General features: G+C 39.0%; 1 protein-coding gene across 2 annotated transcripts; it reads right to left on the reverse strand.

Annotated features, from left to right (window-relative positions):
- Positions 1–24,550, reverse strand: dennd3a (DENN domain containing 3a). 2 transcript variants are annotated; one of them, XM_089023217.1, is made up of 30 exons: positions 24,339–24,543; positions 20,761–20,854; positions 19,557–19,712; positions 19,342–19,477; positions 19,155–19,270; positions 18,037–18,167; positions 17,855–17,966; positions 17,641–17,760; positions 15,703–15,801; positions 15,494–15,613; positions 15,287–15,402; positions 15,054–15,209; positions 13,122–13,218; positions 12,542–12,645; positions 12,130–12,335; positions 11,892–12,051; positions 11,668–11,824; positions 10,272–10,488; positions 8,405–8,484; positions 7,976–8,155; positions 7,736–7,906; positions 7,532–7,661; positions 6,631–6,738; positions 3,882–3,979; positions 2,627–2,781; positions 2,468–2,534; positions 1,766–1,838; positions 1,562–1,680; positions 1,311–1,448; positions 1–1,219 (listed from the first exon to the last, which is right to left on the reverse strand). In XM_089023217.1, exons 2-30 carry the CDS (start codon positions 20,839–20,841, stop codon positions 1,025–1,027), a joined length of 3,798 nt encoding a protein of 1,265 aa, XP_088879343.1. In that variant the 5' UTR covers positions 20,842–20,854; positions 24,339–24,543; the 3' UTR covers positions 1–1,024. The 2 variants fall into 2 exon arrangements, 1 of the variants encoding a protein (XP_088879343.1); XR_016118611.1 differs by lacking the exons at positions 1–1,219; positions 1,311–1,448; positions 1,562–1,680 and having other exon boundaries at positions 1,769–1,838; positions 2,627–2,828; positions 24,339–24,550.
- Between the last annotated feature and the right edge of the window lie 126 nt (positions 24,551–24,676).

Here is a 24,676-nt window from a genome sequence, read left to right on the forward strand (position 1 = left end):
TTGCATATTATGCGTTTACTGTTAAAAAATCTCAAGTGTTTTGTACACTTTCATACAAAGCATCACATTAAATCCAACAGCAGCATGTGTTAAATTTCGCCCGCCACGGCTGAAAGTGCCATTACATTGCAATAAAAAATAAATAAAAATAAAAACATCCCAATTGATTTCCAGTATGGATTAAATAGTGAGGTATACATATGTTTAAGGCATATAACTGGAAAGTGATTTTTATTTGTATTTAGTTCATTCAATTTCCTTCATATAAGTAAAGGATTGAGGATCTGATTTTTGCTGCTCACACACAATCCCCTCAACCCTGACATGACCTCAGCGGGGTCAAATTCAACCACATTCAACATTCAACAACATTCCACTTTTGTTCCCTTTTTTACAGAAGTGAGTTGCACTTTAACAAAAGTTGAACTTTGTACAGTGCTGGTGAAAAAGAAAAAGGAAAGCAAATATGGCAATATGATAGATCTGTTACACTTGTTACAGCGCCGACATCTTGAAAGATTATCCAGTGGAGGTCATATTGCGTATATATATTTTTTTGTCGCTGCCTTCCATGCAATTCAGACAGAATAGCAACAATAGCTCCCATTCTTTCTCCAAAGCTCTTAAATCCTGGTTGAAGTTAGTGTGCCACTTTGACATTAATGTTTTAAACATTTATATATAAAAACAGATAAAACTGGAAAAAGTCGTGTGAAAAGAGCCAACTAATAGGCAGCAACAAAAATATATGTATATGAAATATTATGGCATATATAACGGGTAAATAAGTTGTGTAAGCTCCTCCTGGGTTCAACCGAGGGTTATTGTGTCTTTTAGCATCTTTTATGACCACTTTGTCACTCACGTACAACTCAAAGCAGGAATAAAAAGCCTTACAACAGCCTCCATATAAACACGAGGGTCGATACCGAGGGAATAAGGTAGACAGATGCTGAAATCGTGTCCATTTTTCCTACACTAGGGTGCGTCATTGAAGGCATCATGTGATTGTAAACAACACTTCCTACTCCACCTTCCAGATGGCAATCTTCCCATCGTGCTTGGCGGCGCCGCTGAGGACGTATCGGTCCTCGGCCGAGCAAAGCGTTGTCACCTTGTCGCCGTGGCCGTGTAGCTCCTTGAGGACATGGCGCCGCTCCGCATCCAATACGTAGACCTTCCCTTTGCTGGAGGAGCGGCCGACTCCGCCGACCCACACCTACGAAAGGAAGCCGTGATAATATTGGCTAATTTTCAAGTTGGCTGAATTGAAGCAAAAAAAAAAAAAAAAAAAAAGAGTAAGTGCGAACCTGGTTTTTCACTTTAATCATGCAGTGACATCCAGTGCAGTCCTGTAGTGCCACTCGGTGGTAGGGCTTTGAGGCATCTTTCATGGGCCAAATGCATACATCTGCGGAATCAACGCATATGCTCCACACCTCCTCCCTCTGAAACACACACACATATGACATTATATCCTACGATGACAATTGCTTGCAAATCAGGACAAGTTGAAGGCCGACCAGCTTCTATGTCTGTCATTTGTAAACATGTGTGTTACCTCAGGTAAAAGCAGTACAGCGCTGAATGTCGCTGCAGAGCCTTTGTGTTGCTCGGGTAGGTTGAGACGGTGCTTTAAAGAGCCGTTTCTCCACACCTCCATAATGCTGTCCCGGGAACCTTCAACAAATGAGAAAATGAGAGTTGAAAGAGTTTCTTTGGTGGCTTTTTTGGGAGCAAATAAAAGCGACAGTGAGACACCTACAGCACCACAGGGTTACGCCGCTGCAGTATACGGAGTGCAGGCGGTCACAGGACAGGCGAAAGTTCTTCTTCACCTGAGGGGTTGACAAAGGACTTGAATTGTCGTAGGATTTTTTTGGAACAAACAAGGACACACAGCGAGATGGTTTCCCTCATAATTTGTGGGAGCGCTTCCATTTACTCATTCGTTGCCATTCCCAAATTTATAAAGCACTGGTCAGACCAACAATCTTTTTTCCTTCCACGAGGGGGCGGCATTTGCCTTTCGTCCTAGTTAGCACTTTGTTTCAGCTTCTGCTGTTGTTAAAGTGCTATATAAATCAATATGTATGATTGTATTTTGTACAGCCGCCCCCATTTCAAGCTTAGATAAATCCACACCCATATAATTTAGGAATTAAATCTTTTTTTTTCTGATAAAAAGAAGAGAGTCTAAGGTTTCTTACGCTGCATTGCATATTTATGTAGTGCTAAAACTCAATATTCTGTGGGTCCTGCAATTTCAGTGAAAATGACAAAAACCCTGGCACTGGAGTGGACACATTTTTGCACATCGACATATGAGTTAAAAACAATCATAAAAAAATCTTGAAAGATGTTCACACTGCTTAAAAGGTAGTAGAAAATCTAACTATGAACTCTTCCACAGAAAAATAAATGTTAAAAAAAATGTGTCTCAATGTTTTCTTGAATAAAAACTGACTTGCAATGTGGAAACATCCCATGCCATGACGGTTCCCTCGACGCTGCAGGAGTACGCCACCTTCTGACTGAAAGATTAAAAATTCATCATGATGCAGCCATAGTTTGTATGTTTTTACAATTCTTAAAAAATAGGATTGTGTTGCCTGCATAAGCTCACCTGTATTTATCCGTGTCGAGAGCAAGCCCGGTCACTTCGGATCTGTGATCTGTCAGCTGCCTGTTGCAAACCATGGCCACCATGCTAATGATGTAGATGACGGAATCCTCGGAGCCCATCCACATTTGGTCTTTGTCCACAGCCAGCATGCAGTTCTGAAGCAAAACGTCATTCTCAAAGAGGAAGAAAGCATCGACAGCATCTTGATTGAGAGCAGAGAGTAAGTATTTCAGTGGAGTTGAATTATTTGCCTTAAGCTGGTGAGTTAAAAAAAAAGCTAAGTAGATATCTTTCATTAAAAAAAAACATACATAATAAACTGAGTGATAACGAATGGACAGAATAGAAGTTACCATATTAAAAAAAAAATCATGCTTAGAAGGCCCACAATGGAAGCACAGAAAATCTGGGGTCAATCTGAGGTGAACAGACACAGCCTGTTAAACTGTCATCTTTATGTAAGAGTGATTCAAACGCGGCCGTGGATTTGATGGGCTCAAAATGGACCAAAGGATATAACTATGCTATAAAAATGCTATCTAGCTTGCTATCTATTTGCTATCCATTTGCTATCTAGCTAGCTACCTAGCTGGCTATCCATTTGCTATCTAGCTATCTATCTATTTGCTGCCTATTATCTAGCTACCTAGCTGGCTATCTATTTGCTATCTATTAGCTATCTAGCTAGCTAGCTATGTAGCTGGCTATTTATTAGCTATATGGCTATCGAGCTAGTTAGCTAACTGTCTAGCTGGCTATCTGTTAGCTAGCTAGCTACCTTTCTATCTGAGTTACTTCTGGGTTGAGTGAACGCTGGCGCATGTGGCTGCCACTTCTAACCCGCAGAAAACTGATCCTGAGACTGTAAAGTGACTTTGAGCGTTTTGAAAGGCGCTTATAAATGAAATGTATTATTATTATTATTATAAAACAATGAAGGGAAAGATGAAGCTTGGAATATAAACAGGTCCATTTCTCACTCCCTCATTGTCTCCACTAGATGGAAGCCATGTTCCACACTTCAAGACTAGTACAGTATATCATTAAAGTTGGTTGAGCAAAGATCACCTTGTAAAACCTCACTTAGGTGCTACTTTTAACAGGAAACTGTCAAGTTGGTTATTGAGATTTGGAATAACATTTGGAGAAGAACTCGAGTGTACACATGGAGGCCAAAAAAAAAAAAAAAACAAATGATTTGTTCTATGGCCGCTGTACTTTTGGTGCAGAGTGTATGTTTTTTTTGCCGCTTTACCAGTCTGGCGTTGCCGACTTGACAAGTGTGTGTCAGGAACCAGCTGGAGGCGTCAAACACCATCACCTTGCCGCCACGCACAGACACCCACAACTGACCTGAAACATCCACACAGGCACACTGTAATTTCGCCATAATCAATTAGAAATCTTGTTGTAATAATAATAATAATACGTATTTCTAAGCGACTTTCAAAACTCTCAAGAACACTTTACAGTCACAGTTATGTTACAATATAATACAATATATATTGATAAACTAAATAACAAATAACGTGACAACACAAAAGACACAGACAGTCATTTGATTTAAATACACCCTCTTTGTTGAATGAAGCAGTTCTAGAGGTTAAAAGTCTCCTTTTCGCCAGTGGATCAATGACATCATGGTGAAATGTGCACGTCTGCTACAAGCTAAATGTTGAAAGTAAACACAAAGCTGTAGCATCCATAGACGATTGAACAGATTGTCTCACATAGTTATCTGGCTAGCTATTTGCTAGCTATTAGCTATGTAGCTGGCTCGCTAGCTACCTAGCCAGCTATCTATGAGATATCCTTATCCTGTGACTGTAAAGTGACCTTGAGAGTTTTGAAAGGCACTTATAAATGACATGTATTATTATTATTATTATTATTATTATTAGCTGGCTAGTTAGCTTTCTATGAGTGGGTTGAGTGAACGCAGACGTGTGTGGCTGCCGCTGCTCACCCTTCAGAAAAAGTTATCCTGTGACTTTAAAGTGATCTTGAGAGTTTTGAAAGCCGCTTATAAATGACATGTATTATCATTATTATTATTATTATATAGTTATGTGTCAAAATCAACCATTTAAGAATATGCAGGGGGGAAAAAAGTTTTTTTTTGCGCTGGCCTTATTGTCCGTCAAAGGAACAAACAACATGACAGTAGAAAGGGTTAAACATACTCTTTAAATACAGTAAAGTCTCGTTATATCGATATTCTCGGGAGTCCGAAAAATATCGATATAACCGGGACTATCGATATATCCGACCCTGCGCGCATGTAATTTTCTCAGTGCGTGCATAGAAATAGTATCGTAATAAGCGGGACTATCGATATAACCGATATAACGAGACTTTACTGTAAATGACGAAATATTATGATAATGCATTCTAAAAAATGCTAAACAATTTGTTGATATCTGCTTTTATTGTGTATTTTTATACTTTGCACGATGTACAGTTGTTTTTATGAAATATTTTTGTGCAGTTGTACATGTCAGTCTTCTCACATTTTCTCATATGCATACAATACTTTGTTTGATCTTTTTGAACCCCTCTTCCACCTCTTTCAGATAGATAGATAGCAAATTTCCCCCATTGTGGGACGATTAAAGACTTTCTGATTCTGAAAACACCCACAATGGCAAACCACATTGATCCATGACCTTATTTGTGTAACTAACGGCGACTATTTTAAATTGTAGAAACATCCTCCTTCAAGAACAGTTGGAAACGCTTGCTGTAGTCCAACACCGGCTGGCTTAAGCTAACAGTCAGTATAAGGGTGTATATTTTTTTTTAAACAAGGTGGAGAAGAGAGAGAGTGAGAAATGTGGAGAGAAGGCGAAACATGGGAGGAATGAAAGGAAGTTATTTGACAGGAGAAGAGGGAGCGCTGTAGCTGCGCGCCAGGAATTCAACTCAATGACCTACATTCAAACGAGAGCGAGAGTAAAGGCTAACGGCCATCGTCTGAATGGTCACGCTTGTTCTTTTTACCCACACAGATGGAAAAAGAGGAGACAGGAAGAACCGAGTCGCCGAGTCAGCCTACCACCAGACGGGCGTCTCAAGTGGCACCGCAAGGCCTCTGAAGAGCGTTTGCCTTCTTTGCGACATGAAAAAGTTATTTTTTCTATTGGGACCTGCTCATATTAACTCATTCGCTGCCATTCACAAATGTATTTGAGAATTGAAAATATGACAGAGCGCCATTCCCGAATTTGTTCGGGATTTGCGTTGGTGCTGATAAAGAGCTGGCCATGGCCTCTGGCAATGTTTTTTTTCTTTTCCACAAGGGGTAGCATTTCCCTTTTTTCCCCATGTCTGTGCTATGTTCCAGCTTCAAATGTTATTAAAGCACTATTTAAACCATTATGTATAACATTGTATTTTGGGCAGCCGCCCTCATTTCAAGCTCATATAACTCCAGACCCATATCATTTAGGAATTAACTTTTTATTCCTGATATAAGAAGAGAGTCTAAGGTTTTTAACGCTGTATTGAACGTTTATATAGTCAGGAAACTCAATATTCTGTGGGTCCTGGAATTGACTTGAGTGACAATGACAAAAACCCTGGCAATGGAGCGGACACATTTTTGCACATCGTCTGGCAGTGAATGAGTTAAGTCCTCACAAATAAATAAATAAATAAATAAATAAATAAAATAACATTTTCAAGAATCTATTTAGAATGTTAAAAATTAATCTACATATTAGAAGAATAACTATTGTGCTACGAATGTGAGGCCATTTTGCTATCCACGGAGACAAGCAAATTTAGCCACCAAAGATAAGCTAAAGAGGCTAGCGTCACGCTTCATTTTGAAATATTCACATACACGCCATATTTACTTTTGAATGATTGTTATGACTTAAAATCATAATCTCTTGGATAGTTATGTTCATGCACCGTTCACGTCTTTTTTATAAGACTAATTGACATAGCAACACGGGAGCGAACACGTGATGTGTTGACAAAGGTCAGAAGTGTTTTGTTACCTGGCGTGTAAAGAAGAACGTCAATGGCGCGAGGCACGGCCAGTTCCTGCGAAGGATTGATTTTGTGCTTGAGCGTCTCGGCCGTCGTCCTGGGAACCATCATGGGCACTGGAGAGCCAAAAAACGAGGCATAAAAAAAAAATAATAAAACACGACTAAGATTACTGTTAAGAAACCTGACAAGATGTAAGAAGTCCAAGATGGCGCCCGAGTAGGCCAGAGTTTTGTTGTCTTTGTGTTTTCTTTTGTCACTTTGATGGTAATGAATAGCCAGCACTGTTTTTAATTTGGGAAGAATGTCGGTGCCATTTGACTGTCATCGCTGGACAGCTTGAGGAACCCGCAATGAGAAGGGGCGTCAACGCTGATGCGCATATGGAACTGTCGCCGCTAGGAATTGAAGCGGATTTACGTGGGACAGGAGATGTGAGACAGTCTCTTTTGGTCAATGGATGCTACAGCTTTGTGTTTGCTTTCCACATTTAGCTTGTAGAGGACGTGCACATTCCACCATCACGTCCCTGATCCACTGCTGAAAAGGACCCTTTGGTAATCTCCTCTTTCATCTAGAGCTGCTTCATGCAACAAAGAGGGTGCAGAAAGTGCTTTAGATTGAATGACTGTCTGCGACTTTTGTGTTATGTCGCATTATTTGTTATTTATTTAGGTTTTTTTTTGTTTGTTTTTTGACTTCAAGATGGTGTTTTTTCTACTTCTTCCTTTCCTTTCAACTTTTCTGCTGTGAAACCTAAATGTCTCCACTGCGTGACTAATAAAGGCTAATCCAATCCCAGACGATTTGACAATGACAATAGCTTGACTTTTAGCAATCAAGCTAGGTTTTATTAAATCTTATTTTACGCTGTGAAATGAACTGGATGCCATTTTGTTTTTGATTTACCTTCCATCTTGATCCGGTCAAAGTGAGCGAGCTTCGATGCGGCGTAAGTGGCCTTGCTGCTCTGAAGGCTGCCGACGACCGCGTCCATGAGCAAGGCATTGGTCAAGGCCTGCTGCATGTACTGGGGGTCCTGGAAACAAACAACATAGCCGCTCGACATGACTCAGCCTGTTTCACATCCAATATTCTCTCATTTGGAGCTACCTTGTGCTGGTCGGCCATGTCACGACCGGCCCACATTTCTTTCACCATCAAGTTCCAGAGTTCCGTCTCTGTTTTCAAATTGGCCTCAAAGGCCTCTTTCCTGCCTCGAACGCGCAGCTTCAAGCTGGGGATTCGCAGTAGCAGGAAAGGAGCCGAGGACACTTTTACCTCCTGTGGTGAAAATTATTACAACCTAACTATCAAAGTGTTGTGATGTCATCACATTTTTTTTCCTTTTACCTCTAAATCCCTGTATTGTGCTACCTCCACGTAGCCGGGCCGGCCGTCGGTAAGCAGAAAAAGTCGTCGCTGGGTCATGGCGATCTTGCCCACGCCGCGGCTCGTCTTAACCGAGGAGGACAGCTTGAAGACGCACTCGCTGGCTTCCATGTGTTCCAACACGGATGCAGGCAAGGAGACCTGAAATAACAAATAGAAAAACAAGAAGTCAATAGATCAATAACTAATTGCTAGCAGGTTAAAAAAAAAGACGTTAAATATCAGATGAAATGTTCAAAGCTGTCAACAATGACCCCTTTGTAATTCGTGATCGTTTTGTCTATTTGGACCCAGGACTCACAGAGACCTTTTTGTGAAGACAACTGGGAACTGGTTTTCAATTGTGTTTACAAATGAATCGTTTGTCTCCAAAAGGTCACTGATACGCACTTCCTGTGCCTCAGCCTCGGTGTCTTTCCAGATGGTGTAGAAAACGCGAAACAACTCGGGGCCAACCTGCTTCTGATGCCCTGCAATGAAAGAAACACAAAAAAAGAAGAAAAAAAAGAAACCACATTATATCTAAAGAAAAAGAGGAAAAAGTGTTAGAACGAAGCTTAAAGGACAACTGACACCTCCGGACAAGTTGTGTCCATAATTTGTAAAATGACTTCAAATGACTTCTACTGAGCGCAATTGCAAAGATTCCACCGCTTATAACTATATTTTACGTTTTAAGACTCGCGCTGAGTATTCATGAAGTCTTGTTTTTGAGTTGATGACGATCCCCTAAGTGACGTCACGGAGGGAACGCCCCTGACCGAGAAAGCGACACACAATGCATTTTGGGTACTTTTTTTCATCTGAAAACACGTGTTTATTGCGAAATTAGACGGAAAACTACATAAATGACGCGATGGTGAATCGTTGTGTGTCGCAGCCAATTGCGGTAATACGCATAAAGAAGGTGCAAGTTGACACTTTTTAATCGATTGAAAACATTTATGCTTTCCTCTTCAGAACTTTTTGAATCATATTCATAACTGGATGAGTAAAGCATCTTCTGCGAATCTGAACTCTCTGAAGTCATTGTTTTGATTCTGGAGCAAGGCAGTTTGTGAAGGAGTATCCTGGTGTGATGCCACGAACAAGGGGGTGGGACCTTCTGAAACTTGCCAGTTCCGAGCTCATTTTGTGGCAGTTTTGGGACACTTTAAGTCATTTTTATTGGTGTTTTGCATTTGACTAAAAATATCAGCCTGCGTGTTTTGGGTATTTTAGATACTATAAAACGTTTTTCTGATGTCAGTTGGGAAACAAAAATATGGTGTCGGTTGTCCTTTAACTGATTTTGGCTCGCCGCACGCTCAAGTAATATTTATCCTCTCCAGGTTTCTCTTATCTAATCACTCGCAGGAATGCCGTGAGTTCACAGCAGCGGCTTTTTACAATGTACAAAATGCCCCGTGTGTTTCTGGTGTAAAGGCAAGAAAGAAGATGATCCTCTGCCATGGATCAGAATTTGTTTTTATCTCAATCACTGCCATTCCCGAATGTATTCAGGAATTGAAAAGCATGACGTGGAGCGCCATTCCGGACGGGTTTTTTTGGGCGAGGGTGCCGATAAAGCTCTGGTCGGGGTGCCGATAAAGCTCTGGTCAGAACACTGGTAAGAGCAGCATTTACCTTTTATCCATGTTAGCGCTTTTTTACATCCTCAGCTGTTATTGAAGCGCTATATAAATCAATACGTATGTCTTGTATTGTATTTTGTGCAACCGCCCCCATTTCAAGCTCAGATAACTCCAGACCCATATAACTTAGGAATTAACTCTTTTTTTCTGATGAAATAAGAGCGTCTAAGGTTTCTTAGGCTGCATTGAATGTTTATGTAGTCCTAAAACTCAATATTGTGTGGGTCCTGTAATTTGAGTGAGAGTGACAAAAACCCTGGCACTGGAGTGGACACATTTTTTGCATATCGTCTGGCAGTGAATGAATTATAGAAATGGCTTAGGACTTCATCGCAGGAGCAGAAAATTGGCATTCACAGATTCTGCGTAATGTCTGCCTTTCTAATAATAATAAAAAAATAAACACATGAGTGTGCTGGTGTGTGCTGCAGTAGAAAGTCATTCGCCCTACTGGTAGCTTCTTTCATTATTTACCTACATTTGAATGAGGAGTCTTAATATTCACATTTTTTGAGTGTGCGAAATCTTAAATTTTCATAGAAAGGCAGCAGTGTTGGAAGCCACAACAAAAACCTTTGAGGATTGACTAAAGGGACTAACGAGAGGTTTTATGTCGCACTTACCAACAGTGAGTGCCTCAAAAAGCCTATAAATGCTTCCCTGGTCTTTCACCATCCCGGATTCCTGGACACACTTGACAAACTCATCCAGCTGCATGTACTTTTTAGGCAGCTGGAAACGTTTTACTGTGCCTTCCTCGCGCTTGATGTCGTGTCGCTCGCGCTCCTGGTCCCGCTTGAGGCGGACGATGAGGCGCTTCAGTTCCGGCCGCTTATCCGCCTATGACAAACGCATTAATCGTCACAAATGCGGTCACTTGTTATTTAGGGAGGAAAGGTTATAGAAATGCAGGGATGTATCTGGGATTTTTTTTTAAAAAGGGGCCAAATTCTAAAATGGATGGAACCCGATTTAACTAGGTTGCCCAAGTATATAAAACTAATTAAAATAAACAAAAATACATTCATTGGAGCATGTTATTTCTAAATTGCAAATGAAAAAAAAAACATTATTTGACTAAAATCTATTTTGCGAAAATATCAACAATTTTAATTCAAGTCCACTAATTTATTCCAACATAAACAAAAAAAAATGAATTTTCTTTACTTACTAAACAATTCTGTGATATTTTGATAGTCTACGGTATTACAGAGAAGACAAAGAGAACAGACTAACACAATATTTCTTACTCGTGTCTACTAGTAAGAATATTTGATTGTTTCTTAAAAATCTAGAATATGCTTGTTTGCTGCCCGTTTTTAATGTCTTTTAGAGTTTTACTCCTGTTCTGATTGCAAAAATCCGCCATATTCGATGTAAAAATAATGCAATGGGTAAATTAATATTCCTAATATATAATATATATATATATATATAATTAGCCCTTTCGGCAGCTTTGGATTGGATTGGATTGGATATGCCTTTATTAGTCTCACAGTGGAGAAATTTACATTTCACAGCAGCAAAGTGATGAAAGGAATGAAAGTAGAAAAACGAAATACATGAGCTGCTGGAAAGGCAGCCACTCTCGCGGCGCCGTCTTTAAGTCAAAAGAACAAAAAAAAACTAAATAACAAATAATATGACAGCTTCCTGCGGATCACGGAAAAGCCCAAAATATCCTCGACAATGACTTTAAAACGCACCAAAACAAATGCAAGGTGATTATGGCTCGATATCGGGAAGGCAAGATGGCAGACGACCAAAGTTAAAACCTCTGAAGAATTGCGGTTTGACTATATTTGTTTCTTTAGCTATTTTAACATAAGTATGTCATTTAGTAATATGCGCTAATCATAATAGACTTGCACCTGTCCCTGGAAATGTGACTTTATAAACAATTATTGGACCTCAGTTATAATTTATCATTTATGTTTTTAATCACCAAACGATATCAGAGACGTTTTACATCGCCTGGAAACTGTAATAAATTGCAAAAAAATGCATAAAATCAAAAACCTGCAAACGGTCAGCCTCTGGAAGGGAGTCCACGAGAGATTTAACCATCTGCAAAGGAAAGATGTCGGAGTCTGTCTTATAAAGACTCTGAAAGTCCTCTAAAGCGTCCAGACGTCTATTTGACACTGTGTTGACCAAACCGCGCAGGTAATGATACCTGGAGAAACAAATGATCCGTTAGAAGTACAAATATGTCAACAAAGTTCTGCGTATTTGCTCCTTACCTGGCCAGCAAAGCCGATTCTTCGGGTGAAGTCGCGCTGATAGCCTTGTCCAAATTTGTAATCATTTCCGAATAATAGTTTTGGACATAGTGATACGCCAAAGGAGGGGGGAATTCAGGAAGGCGGAAAACCCTCAGCGCTTTCTGTGGACACTTCAACCCTACAACGTATTCAAGGAGGAACGATTCGTGGGTTGATTGCAGGTGACAACCGTTTTCTCGTCTGCGCAAGCACCCACCAATGTCGGGGGTCATCTTCCGGAGAGAAGATGGCCTGACGGAGCTGATGGCTGTGAGAGATTCGTGGGACGGCTGGTCCAGGTTGGGCATACTGGCTCCCAGGCGCTTGCTCAGTCGGTTATCCGGACTGGCGTAGCTGCTGTAGCCATTCCAGGACAACTCAGACATGGGAGGACGGCGGGGCGAGTCCGTCACGCCACGATTCCTGCAGGACGATAACCGTGATGCTGAAATGTTATCTCCAACGCGCAGTCAGGAAGTTGACAACGGAAGAAATATTCTCCAGAAAAGTCAACTAATTTTTTTTTCCAACTTCCTGTGTCTGTCAGGGACTTAATTATACCCGCAGGGTTTGTAACCGCATCCCCGCTTATTGTTGTCCCACGGTGTTCAGATGGCGGTAGAACATACCTGTGCGCTACGTTGCGCGTCCTCTGCTCCATGCGGCTGAAGCTGTCCTGTTTCCTGTTGAGCCTGTCTCGCAGGAATGAGTGAAAAATGTGAGTGTCTAAAACCTGAGGACAGAACACACAAAAATAAAAATAATAAACGGCGGAGTCAGAAGGAAAAGGTCAGTAATTGCATTCAGTGTCATTATGCGACATGCTTGCCAGAGACTCAACTCCCTCCCAGCCCTGCCCCCGCTGCCCCTTCCCACTGCCACACTCACCGAACTCTGAGTACACGCTACATACACGCTGTACTATCATCCTGAACTCTATTTTTTGTGTATTTTTTTCTGCAAGACCTCACTTCAACCTTTTTTTGTTTGTTTTTGCATTACTACACCATGTCACTTTACATACGTCACTACCTCACTTTACATTAAAAAATTACATGTATTGTCTGTTGTCAATTGTCTGTCTTTTTTAGCCATATTTTAAGTGCCTTCCACGCTGGGTACGAGATTAATTTAATCTATGCTGTATGTAATGCATATTAGCATATTTGACAATACAGCTGACTTTGACTAGCGTAATTGAGAACGTACCTTCTTGTAGAAGGGCTGGTCCGCTGGCTCCCTGTTCCGTAAAAACTCCTCACTGTTAAAAACTCTGTGTTCGTGGTTCAGAAAGTCTTGCACCCCTCTGATGGAATACACAGAGAGGATATTTTCAGCATTTTCTTATTTTGCATATGGAAGTAATAAAAGTACATATAAAAATAATGTAAAAAAAATTCATGTCCCCCTAAAACTCCGACCATGGAATAATTGTTTCAGTTTCATGTACTGTATTTTCCAGTGTATAAGCGCACTCAAAAGCCTTCATTTTCTTGAAAGATAACCCTGCGCCTTATATGCCGGTGCACCTTATACTGTATGTGAAGTAATATAGAGCCATAGCAGTTCTCACAACTACTGTCATCAGTCACCGACTCCATTTCACTCTACTATAGCGCCTTATAATGCGGTGTGCCTTATATTTGGAAAAGTTTTATGTATTATATACAGTATTATACAGGGATGAGAATGACAAATGAGAAAAAAAGTCTGAAAAAAGGCGAGGGGGGTGCATATACTGTTTTATATGTATAAAAAAAGTGTATACAGTGAGACCTCAACTTACAAACGTCAAATTTATGAAAATTAAACCTTATAATAATCACTATTTTCATAATACATACCCACCACGGCTGGCGGAGTGATCTTCGGCGGAAGCACACGACCGAACAGCACCAGAGGTTAAATTTCCAACAGTCCTTATGGAAGGTGACTCTCCTTCCATAAGCCATCAACGACCATCAAAAAGGTAAATAAAACTTTATTTTACAGCACAGTTTATTTCTTTAATTACAGTCCTCGTGTAATTCGCCTCTCTTTCCAAACAGCAATTCCCTTTGACATTCGACCTCCAACGCCATTCCATCAAGCCATAAATCACAAATGTAAATAAAGTGACTTTATGATACAATGCAGTGTATTTCTTTCATTGCAATACAATATCACATTTATTATACATAGAATAAGGTATGTTGTGTGTACTTTTAAGGCTTATTTAGTTGAAAAGTATATTTTATGGAAACCCGGGAACGGATTATTCCCATTTTAATGGTTTCCTATGGGAATTTTTTTTTGAGATAAACACTTTTCGCCTTACACACTCTGTCTGGGAACCAATTAAGTTCGTAAGTTGAGGTCTCACTGTATATTAATGTGATTTTAAAAAAATGTCAGAATGTATTATTTAAAATCACTATGATAATACCATTAATATGAATGGGTTTCTGTTAAAAATCCAGCCAAACTATCTGAATAAAAGTCATCTTGCCACGTACATACGCAAGTTTACTGCAAGCTGGCCTGCACACTCATAAGCTTGCACGCTTGCTTTCTGCAGCTAGTAGTATATTGATGCTAACGTTAGCATGGGGCTTGTCATAGTGCAACTGACATTCGACTGTTTCATCAATGGTATTGTTTCATTACAAACTAGAATCTATCAAATTAGAGCCTGTTCTCTCCACAAAGGCGAATCAACGTGATTTTGTTTTTACTCGTCCGCTTATTCAAAAGGGGATGTTTCCCTGTTTCGACATCACCGGCACCTAAATCAAGATCATCCCATCAAAATGGCGCTTTCCGCCAACCGGCGTCAGTATCATCCAATCAAAGTTGCGCTCTCCGCCAACACAAGTTGTGAGTTATATCTGGTCATTTTATCTGGTCATTTGGTCTGAAAAAGTCAGAAATCCGCTGATCGGCGGGAAATTCTAATCCCTGATTATATTTGGGAAAAATGTTTTTCATTCATTGAAGGTGCGCCTTATAATCTGTTGTGCCTTATATATGGAAAAAGTTTTAAATCGCACAATTCAATGGGGGTACACATAAGACTCCGGTGCGCCTTATATAATGGAAAATCCTTTTTTTTTTCGTTTGTACTCGATCAGACTAAACATCCAACATAAAGTACACACATGCCTGAAGATGTTGACCAAGAGCTCCAGGCAGATGTTTTGTATCTGCTTATTGAGTCGTCCTTGCCAGATTCGCCGCTTAGCTTGCAGAGCGACGGCGTCGGTGGCCGATCCCAGGCGGCACTGCTCCAAATCGTAGTGAAGCTGGAGCGACTCGGCTCTGAATATATGCGCCCACGCACAGAACCGTTTTAGGGACTAGCTACTTGGACGTTAAGACGTGATTTTTGTGGTTACCTTGAAATGAAACACTCAGCTGCGGTCAGAGGAATAGCGGCGAGGTCAATGACATCGGCCCAGGATGACTGAATGATACCGTCGTCAATATTGACCAGGATGAGATCTTCTGTCTCCTGGTATTGCACAACAAAAAGACGTTAAGCTTCAAAATGTCTGCCATAATAGAATTCACATGTGATCCGGATGACAAATCTATGCGCTCACCGCAGCCACTTCTTCAAAATGACTGATGTGGCAGCCCATCAGGAAGGCCGTGGGCGCCATCAGGAAGTCCAGCATTCCTCGAGACAGTACGGGAACATAAGGGTGCTGCCAGGTGAGGGGCTCCAGCGGGAAGGAAAAGTAAGTGAGATAAGAGAGACGAGAAACAATTCCAACACTGCCGGCGGAGTCACGTTCCTCCGTTTATTTACCCTCAGATAAAGCAATAGGCACTCGGCAATCAGAGTGAGTTTGGCCCAGTCGGATGAGAAGAAGACTAGACGTTGTTCTTGGAGGAGACAGGACAAGATCTGAAATAAAATGTAATTAAAAAAAAATTATATATATATATATATATATATATATACACACACACAATATGAAATAAAAATTAAATAAAAATGTAAATTAAAATGAAATATAAATACAATACAAATAAAAATGTAATTGACAGCTTTGAAAGGCGCTTGAAAATAAAATGTATTATTATTATTATTATCATCATGATTAAAAACTTAAAGAATAAAAAGATTAGAAATTAAATAAAAATTTAATAAAAAGAAAAAGAACATTATAATTAAAAAAAAGTAAATACAAATAAAATAATTAAACAAATAAAAAGAATACAAAGGATAAAAAATTAAAATACAATAGAAATACAATAAAAATGAAATAGAAAGAAAAGTATAATTACATTAAAATAAAATAAACATCACGTTAAAATAAAAATTAAATTAAAATACAAATAAAATACTAATTAAGATGTCCTTGAGAGCTTTGAAAGGCACTTGAAAATAAAATGTATTATTGTTTAAAAAAAAAGAATAAAAAGAATAGAAATTAAATAAAAATTTACTAAAAAGAAAAAGAACATTATAATTAAAAAAAAGTGAAATACAAATAAAATAATTAAACAAATAAAAAGAATACAAAGGATAAAAAATTAAAATACAATAGAAATACAATAAAAATGAAATAGAACGAAAAGTATAATTACATTAAAATAAAATAAACATCACATTAAAATAAAAATTAAATTAAAATAAAATACAAATAAAATACAAATTAAGATGTCCTTGAGAGCTTTGAAAGGCGCTTGAAAATAAAATGTATTCTAAAAAAATAAAACAATAAAATGAATAGAAATTAAATAAAAATTTAATAAAACGAACATAATTAAATTAAAGTCAAATACAAATAAAATCACAATTAAACAAATAAAAAAAAAAAAAAAATCTAAAATTAATAATAAAATAATATATAATAATAAAATACAATAAAAATTACATTAAATTAAAATAAAATACTAATTAAAATGTTTGAGTGCTTTGAAAGGTGCTTGAAAATAAAATGTATTATTATAGAAAAAAATCAAAAAAGATAAAAAGAATAGATATTAAATAAAAATACAATAAAAATTAAATAAAAAGAAAAGTATAATTAAATTAATTGCTTTGAAAGGCGCTTGAAAATAAAATGTATTATTATTAAAAAATTAAAAAAGAATAAAAAGAATAGCAATTAAATAAAACGAACATAATTAAATTAAAGTCAAATACAAATAAAATCACAATTAAACAAATAAAAAAATACAAAGGATAAAAAAATGAAATAGAAAGAAAAGTATAATTAAATTAAAATAAACATCACATTAAAATAAAAATTACATTAAATTAAAATAAAATGCAAATAAAATACTACTTAAAATGTCTTTGAGAGCTTTGAAAGGCGCTTGAAAATAAAATCAAAAAAGAATAAAAAGAATAGATATTAAATAAAAACACAATAAAAATGAAATAAAAAGAAAAGTATAATTAAATTAAAACAAACATTGCATTAAAATAAAAATTGCATTACATTAAAATAAAACAAATAAAATAAACAACGCACCTCATGTTAACATAAACAAATGTTTTCATTTTATGCATAATACCACATTTGTGGTGAAATAGCAGATTGGGACATTAAGGGAACATAAAACTTGCGTAACTAGACCATTTCCTAGCTTTCCCCGTTAGGAGGGAGTGCTCCACTCCAGTTCAAACTCCGGCCAGACTTGTGTCAACAAACACACAGATGTGCCGAATCTACTTTGTATGTTGAGCAATCGCAGTGTAAAAAGAGGAACGCCAAACCCATTTGGGTGCTACCTGGAGGAGTGTCGTGTGCGAGAAACACAGCAAAGGCAAGTGCAAGTCCACGTCGACGATGGGGCCATCATGGTCCTCCCTGGATGGAAGAACCACCAGGAGGGGACGCAGGCTAAAAGACTGACGTGCAGAAACAGATTGAGTCCAAAGAATAATGGAGTTACATGTTTTATTCAGAACTTGCAATGTGAAGTGAATGTAAATGTTTTCTGACCACATGTAGTTGACCAGGAGGCGGTAAAGGGACGAGAGACAACTTGGCGGAAAACTCCTTCATGGTTTCCGCTAAGTCGTTTTGCCTCGCGGGGCGCAACTGGGCGAGCAAACTGAAAGAGTGGAAAGATGATCCATGAGTTGGTGGGGGCTTTCAAAATGGCAACCTCTGCAATGTATTACCACGACAGGCAGTCCCTCAAAGCGTTGTAGTAGGGGAACTTGGAGATGACGCACACGGCATAGGGTGAGAAAAGACGACATTTCGATGAAATCCATCGATGGCCATTCTGGGCGGTAGCTTCCTTGTAGGTCTGGGCAACAGCCAATCAGAATCAATTACGCGAGAAAGTTCACATAAAACAAATGATGTCTCGGGAGATTTCTCAAATGTATTGTGATACCTTGGCTTACGAACTTAATTGGTTCCCAAACAGAGTGTGTAAAGCAAAAAGTGTGTATCCCAAAAATTAATTTCCCATAGGAAACCATTAAAATAAGAATAATCCGTTCCCAGGACAATTTTCTACGTTCTAATTTTCTAAGCCTTACAACTACACAACATATACCTTATTTTATGTATAATAAAGTGTGCTATGGTATTATAATTAAAGAAATAAACTGTACAGTATAATAAAGTCATTTTATTGACCTTTGTGATGGTCGTTGATGGCTTGATGGAAGGGAGTGTCCGGTTTCCTCAGCATTAAACACTTGATGAGAAACGTAACCTTCTTATTTCACCATCTTGAGGAATTATACCTTGTAGGTGCTTTCTATGTGATAATTTTATCTAGTTCCTCATTCTGTTTAGCTGGGTTGATAGCTTTTTGCATCAAGTGTACCGATGGCTTGTGCGGGTTGTTTGTGGAGCCTGATTGATGGGATATTTTAACCTTGCAGTCTACACTCTGCCTTTGAACAAAGTTGAAACTCTCTCACTGTCGTCTGCCTGTCTCTTTGATGTTTAACCCCCCCCCCTCTCGCTGCTGCGTTCTTGACCAATCACGTGGCTTTAACCAAAGACTGGAGGCGGGGAATAGAGGACAAAAAAGTCGGCAGCCATTTTCTTTTCGGAGAACGGCTTCACTCTCTATCTGTAACCCCCCCCCCCTCACTGCTGCGTTCTTGACCAATCACGTGGCTTTAACCGAAGACTGGGGGCGGGAAATAGATGACGACACATCACTGATTGAGGCAGCTCTGTGTGTATCCCGAAAAAAGTTTGTATGCCAAGGTAAAATTTTAATACATTTAACGTTCGTAAACCAAAAAGTTCGTAAACCGAGGTATCACTGTACCTGGACAGCTCTGTAGTACTGCGCTACAACTCCGTGACTTCGGTTCCCCAACAGGTCAGTAAACACCAAGAAGTGATAAGAGTCTTCTCTCTGCTCATTGGCCAATTGCAGACCACCTGACCAGCAGAAATAAAAAGTGAAAATAATCTGCTTTTCAAGGCATGCACATGCCAGGGGAATCATGTACCGGGAAAACAGAGCTGGGGTAAAGCGATAAGGTCCAGATCCTTGGGCACGCTAATGTCCTCTGTCGCCGAAGATACCTCTGAATGATTGGCGGCTACTCCGTTTTGCATTGACTCTGGAGCGCGGTCCCGCCTCTTCTACAAGAGCGGTCAAAATGTTCAAAATTGCTGCTAACTTTATAATAAAACAAAAATCTACTCACAATGTTCCACATACCTTTTTGATGAAGCTTCTGCGCCGCTGCACACGGCTAAAGGAAGGACCAATCACATGGCCGGAATTGGCCTCCTTGGAAACAAAAGGCGGGATATGGACTTGCAGTACCTCTGCATCCAGTATGGGAAACTCCGCAAACTTATTTTGTTGGTGAAGCTAATCCGCAAGCACCAGAAAAAAACAAAGAAAAACAAAAGAGTTGCAGAGTAATATTGCAGCTCGACAAAATAAATTAGCTCATTTACTGCCATTTACAAATGCGCCATTCCCGAATGTGTTCCTGTTTTGTTTTTCATGCTTGGGTGCTGACAAAGCACTGGCCATGGCCTGTGTCAATATTTTTTTTTGCCCACGAGGGGGCAGCATTTCCATTTTTTCCACTTTGTTCCAGCTTCAGCTGTTGTTAAAGCGCTACACAAACAAATATGTATGTATTGCACTGTATTTTGAACAACCACCCTCATTTCAAGCTCATATAACTCCAGACCCATAGACTCATTTCTGAATTAACTCTTTTTTTTTTCTGGTGAAAGAAGAGAGTCTAAGGTTTCTTACGCTGCATTGAATGTTTATGTAGCCCTAAAACTCAATATTCTGAGGGTCCTGGAATTTGAGTGAAAATGACAAAAACCCTGGCACTGGAGTGGACACATTTTTGCATAGCGTCTGACAGTGAATGAGTTAATTCAAAGTGATACTTTTAAAATTGTGAGGATATCATTTCTTAGTTATTATAAATGATGATACACACGCGCACACACACGCAAATGCACCCACACACACACAGCTTTTTTTTTCTTGCTGGTGTGCCGATAAAGCGCTGGCCAGACCTCTGGCCACACTTTTTCCCTTCCGCGAGGTGAAGCATTTGCATTTTTTTCGACATTGGCGCTTCGTTCCAGCTTCAGCTGTTGTTAAAGCAAAACAATATGTATGTATTGCATTGTATTTTGGACATCCGCCCCATATCAAGATCATATAACTCCAGACTCATATCATTTAGGAATTAACTCTTTTTTCATATGAAAGAAGAGAGTCTCAGGTTTCTTACGCTGCATTGAATGCTTATGTAGTCCTAAAACTCAATAATCCGTGGGTCCTAGAATTTGAGTGAAAATGACAAAAACCCTGGCACTAGAGTGGACATATTTTTGCACACGTCTGGCAATGAATGAGTATATAAATTCCCCAAAAATATGAATACCTGGTACACATCTCTGAGCTTATCAGTGGAGGCCCCAACCACCACGCATGCCTCCAACAGTCCTGAGGGTACTTCCCCCATTGCAACACCTGCACTGAAAGGAAAAAAAAAAAAAAAAAAAAAACGGAGATGACATTACAATAAGAGTCAAAGTTTACTAGATCACACCGTGAAGCTAACGGATCTCCCTGGACTCACCTTTGCACCATGCTGTCAACAATTTTACTGTCTTCATTCACGGCAATAAGCTTAATTTAACAACGATGACAAGTGTGGAAAGATGACTCAGGATATGATTTTTTTTTCTAATTTGCAAACTATGTGTTGGACATCAGATTTTGCCCTATATCTTCAATGTCACATGTAGTCGAAAGAAGTTTGGCTATGTCGTATGAGTCAAACATCTGACTCAAATTAGTTACAGCTGCAAGCAAAAAATAGAAAGTAAAATTATATTTTAACACGCATATCGTATTATCACTTCTCTTTTGATTGTTTTCATGTCAAATCGTTTTTTGGGCCTTCTCTGCCTTGTCTGTCTTTATCTTAAAGTAATTTTCTTTGTACGTTCAGGCCTCCACTGGAGTGTTGTCATGGAAACAAACACTTAAAAACCCCAGTATGAGGCCTACAAAGTTTAAGGGTTAGTGGAAACAAGACATCAAAACACAAGCCCTTAACAAAACGCAGACACGATTGTGAAACAAATAATGGTTTGTTGCCTACATCAGCAAGTGGTAATGACCAGATTTTCCTTTTTTTTTTGTGTTGATGTTCCGTAATTAAGGGAAGTTACAACAGTTTCTTACGTTTACCTCGGTGACGCTGGATGGTGAGTTTCATCTTTCCAACCCACACATTTTATTTAAATCCTTCTTTAGTAAAAAAAAAAAAAAAATGGTGAGGCGGCATTATAGCATATTGGGGGTACTTTGTCAAACTAAATGCAAAATTGTCAGATTAGATTATATGGCTTTAGCTGCGTTTGCTTTCATTAAAAACAACAACAACAACAAAATCATCAATAGCAATGAAGCTAAGCAAAGTGGGCGTGATGGAGACAAAACAAGTTTGGCCTCATATTTTCTCATCAAATATTTTAAAGTACTGTACTGAAAACGCTGTGAAAGCAAGCTGTTAAGTCACAAGTCAAATTATTACAATAATTAATCTGTACTTTTAACATATTTATATTTGAGTCTGTTTAACGCCTGTTTAAATACAGTAAAGTCTCGTTATATCGATATCGGATATATCGATAGTCCCGGTTATATCGATACTATTTCTATGCACGCACGGAGAAAATTACGTGCAAACAGGGTCGGATATATCGATAGTCCCGGTTATATCGATATTTTTTCGGACTCCCTTGAATATCGATATAACGAGACTTTACTGTATTTTCATTTTTTATGTATTTTGGGTTCACTTTAGAAAAGCCAAGGACATGAACAGTACAATGTTTCTTTTTTGCTATCATTGGTCAAAATGTGTCAAATGTGACCTTGGACAGTACAAAGTGTTAAAGGACAACCGACACCATTTTTTTTGTTTCCTGACTGACATCAGAAAAACGTTTTATAGCATCTAAAATACCCAAAACACGCAAGCAGATATTTTTAGTCAAATGCAAAACACCAATAAAAATGACTAAAAGTGTCTCAACACGGCTTCAAAATGACCTCGGAAATGGCGAGTTTCAGAAGGTCCCGCCCCCTTGTTCGTGACATCACGCCAGCATACTCCAGACACAAAACAATGACTTCAGAGAGTTCAGATTCGGAGAAGATGCTGTCTTGTTACTCATCCAGTTATGAATATGATTCAAATAGTTCTGAAGAGGAAAGCATAAATGTTTGCAGTCGATTAAAGAGTCTTTCCGTATCTATTCGAGCCGTCTGGACTGCAATGTAGCGTCCCAGAAAATGCACAAGATGGCGCACAAGCTCCGTTGGAAACGGGCTGATTTGTCCGCTGGGAATTTGTGTCCACTTTTATGGTGTTACTGTAATTTGTAGTGTTGGTGCGACACAAAACGATTCACCATGGCGTTATTTATGTGTTTTTCCTTCTAATTTCGCCATCAACACAGATCAACACGATGTTTTCACACCAACCAAAGTACCTAAAATGCATTGTGTGTCGCTTTCTCGGTCAGAGGCGTTCCTGGCGTGACGTCACATCAGGCATCGTCATCAACTCCAAAACAAGACTTCCTGAATATTCAGTGCGAGTCTTAAAGGACAACCGATGTCACTTTTTTGTTTTTTAACTGACATCAGAAAAACGTTTGATAGCATCTAAAATACCCAAAACACGCAGTATGATATTTTTAGTCAAATGCAAAACACCAATAAAAATGACTTAAAGTGTCCAAAATCTGCAAAAAATTGAGCTGCGATTTGGGCATTTTCAGAAAGTCCCGCCCCGAGTTCGTGACGTCACGCCAAGACTTCTTGCATTGCTGGAGAATCCAAACAATGGCTTCAGATTCGGAGAATATGCTTTCCTGTTACACATCCAGTCATGAATATGATTCAAATAGTTCTGAAGAGGAAAGCATACATGTTTGCAATCGATTAAAGAATTATATGTGCCATTTTGATGCGACATTGGGGGAAAATCTCTCACCCCCAAAAAAAAGAGGCACAAAATGGCGACCTCCAGTGGCCACCTCCGCTTCCACAGGCTGATAAATTCCTTATATGGAGCTTGGATGCCCTCTTCTGGCGTCTTTTGGGTGCTTTGGGTGCAACACTGTTCTCAGACCAAACATGTACAGCAAAATACATTGATGTGATGGAAGGATGCTACAATGCATCTTTTTTACGGTCAGGGGCGGTCCTTTCATGACGTCACGTACGGACTCATCACCAATTCAAAAACAAGACTTCCTGAATATTCAGAGCGAGTCTTAAAACGCAAAATATAGCTATATGCGGTGGAATCTTATTAAAATACGCTCAGTAGAAGTCATTTTACAAATTATGGACAAAACTTGTCCGGGGTGTCGGTTGTCCTTTAAATATCAAGGGGAAAGGTTTAAAAACATAAAAATATTTTTCCCCCTTGGGATCTGACACTGTTTGGGGAACCGATCAAACAGAGCCACGGACTAAATGGCTGTTCTTACTATTATTTTTCTTGCAGTTTGCAAAGATTTTAACCCAAGTTAAAACGCACACGAGGAAGCTGTTTAAAACCAACGAATAAACTTGACACCAAAAGTTTTATTTTACCAGAAAATAAAAGTCTAGACAATCTGATTTTTACATCGACTCCGTTCAAAAGGGCAATGACAATAAAATAATGACCAGCACAATGTCTCCATCGCACAGCGTATGTGAAAGAACTGTAAAGAATACAAAAAATCACAGCAACGTCCATGTTTTCCAAATGTTGGAAATGTCGAGTCGTGAAGTTAATTCCGTTTGATGAAGTCATTATTTCGTTATTTTGTTCCTAAATGTACAAGACGAACGTCGATTCGTTTCGGTTAAGGAAGGATAATTGGCACGGGAGCTGTGCTAAGTTACGAGTATAAAAAACTAAATAAATGAAAAAAATAAATCACTTACCTTCAATGAAACATTTCTGCACACGCGCTGTTACTTCCACATACTTATGTGCACATTTCGACGTCTTCCACGGCACGAGAGCGATCCAAACGTGGTTGTGGCAGTACAAGTTTGTCGCGCTCACACAGCACAACGTGTGAATTTCGTTGAGTGACGCAAGCGTTAAAGAAAAAAAATAAAAGAAAAAAACACCGCCCGCGAAAATATGAAATTGGCTATTATTTCCGGTTTACATCTGTGTAGGCGTTTTAACGTTGACATCACTTCCGGCTTCGTTTCCTGGCTCGAAATCGAGCATAGCGGTACAATTGCGCCATCTGCTGTAACCGGATAGAATT

The sequence above is a fragment of the Hippocampus bargibanti genome, linkage group LG20 (assembly GCF_051943395.1).
Source record: "Hippocampus bargibanti isolate YZ-2025 linkage group LG20, ASM5194339v1, whole genome shotgun sequence".
Lineage (NCBI taxonomy): Eukaryota > Metazoa > Chordata > Actinopteri > Syngnathiformes > Syngnathidae > Hippocampus > Hippocampus bargibanti.

Excerpts from the sequence above, each read along its gene's own strand:
- dennd3a (XM_089023217.1), bottom strand. The coding sequence starts at position 20,841 with ATGGGGGAAGTACCCTCAGGACTGTTGGAGGCATGCGTGGTGGTTGGG. Across the intron at positions 7,907-7,975 it reads CACAATACAGGGATTTAGAG|GAGGTAAAAGTGTCCTCGGC; the intron begins GTAAAAGGAAAA and ends TTTTCACCACAG. Across the intron at positions 3,980-6,630 it reads CGTTCTTCTTTACACGCCAG|GTCAGTTGTGGGTGTCTGTG; the intron begins GTAACAAAACAC and ends TGGATGTTTCAG.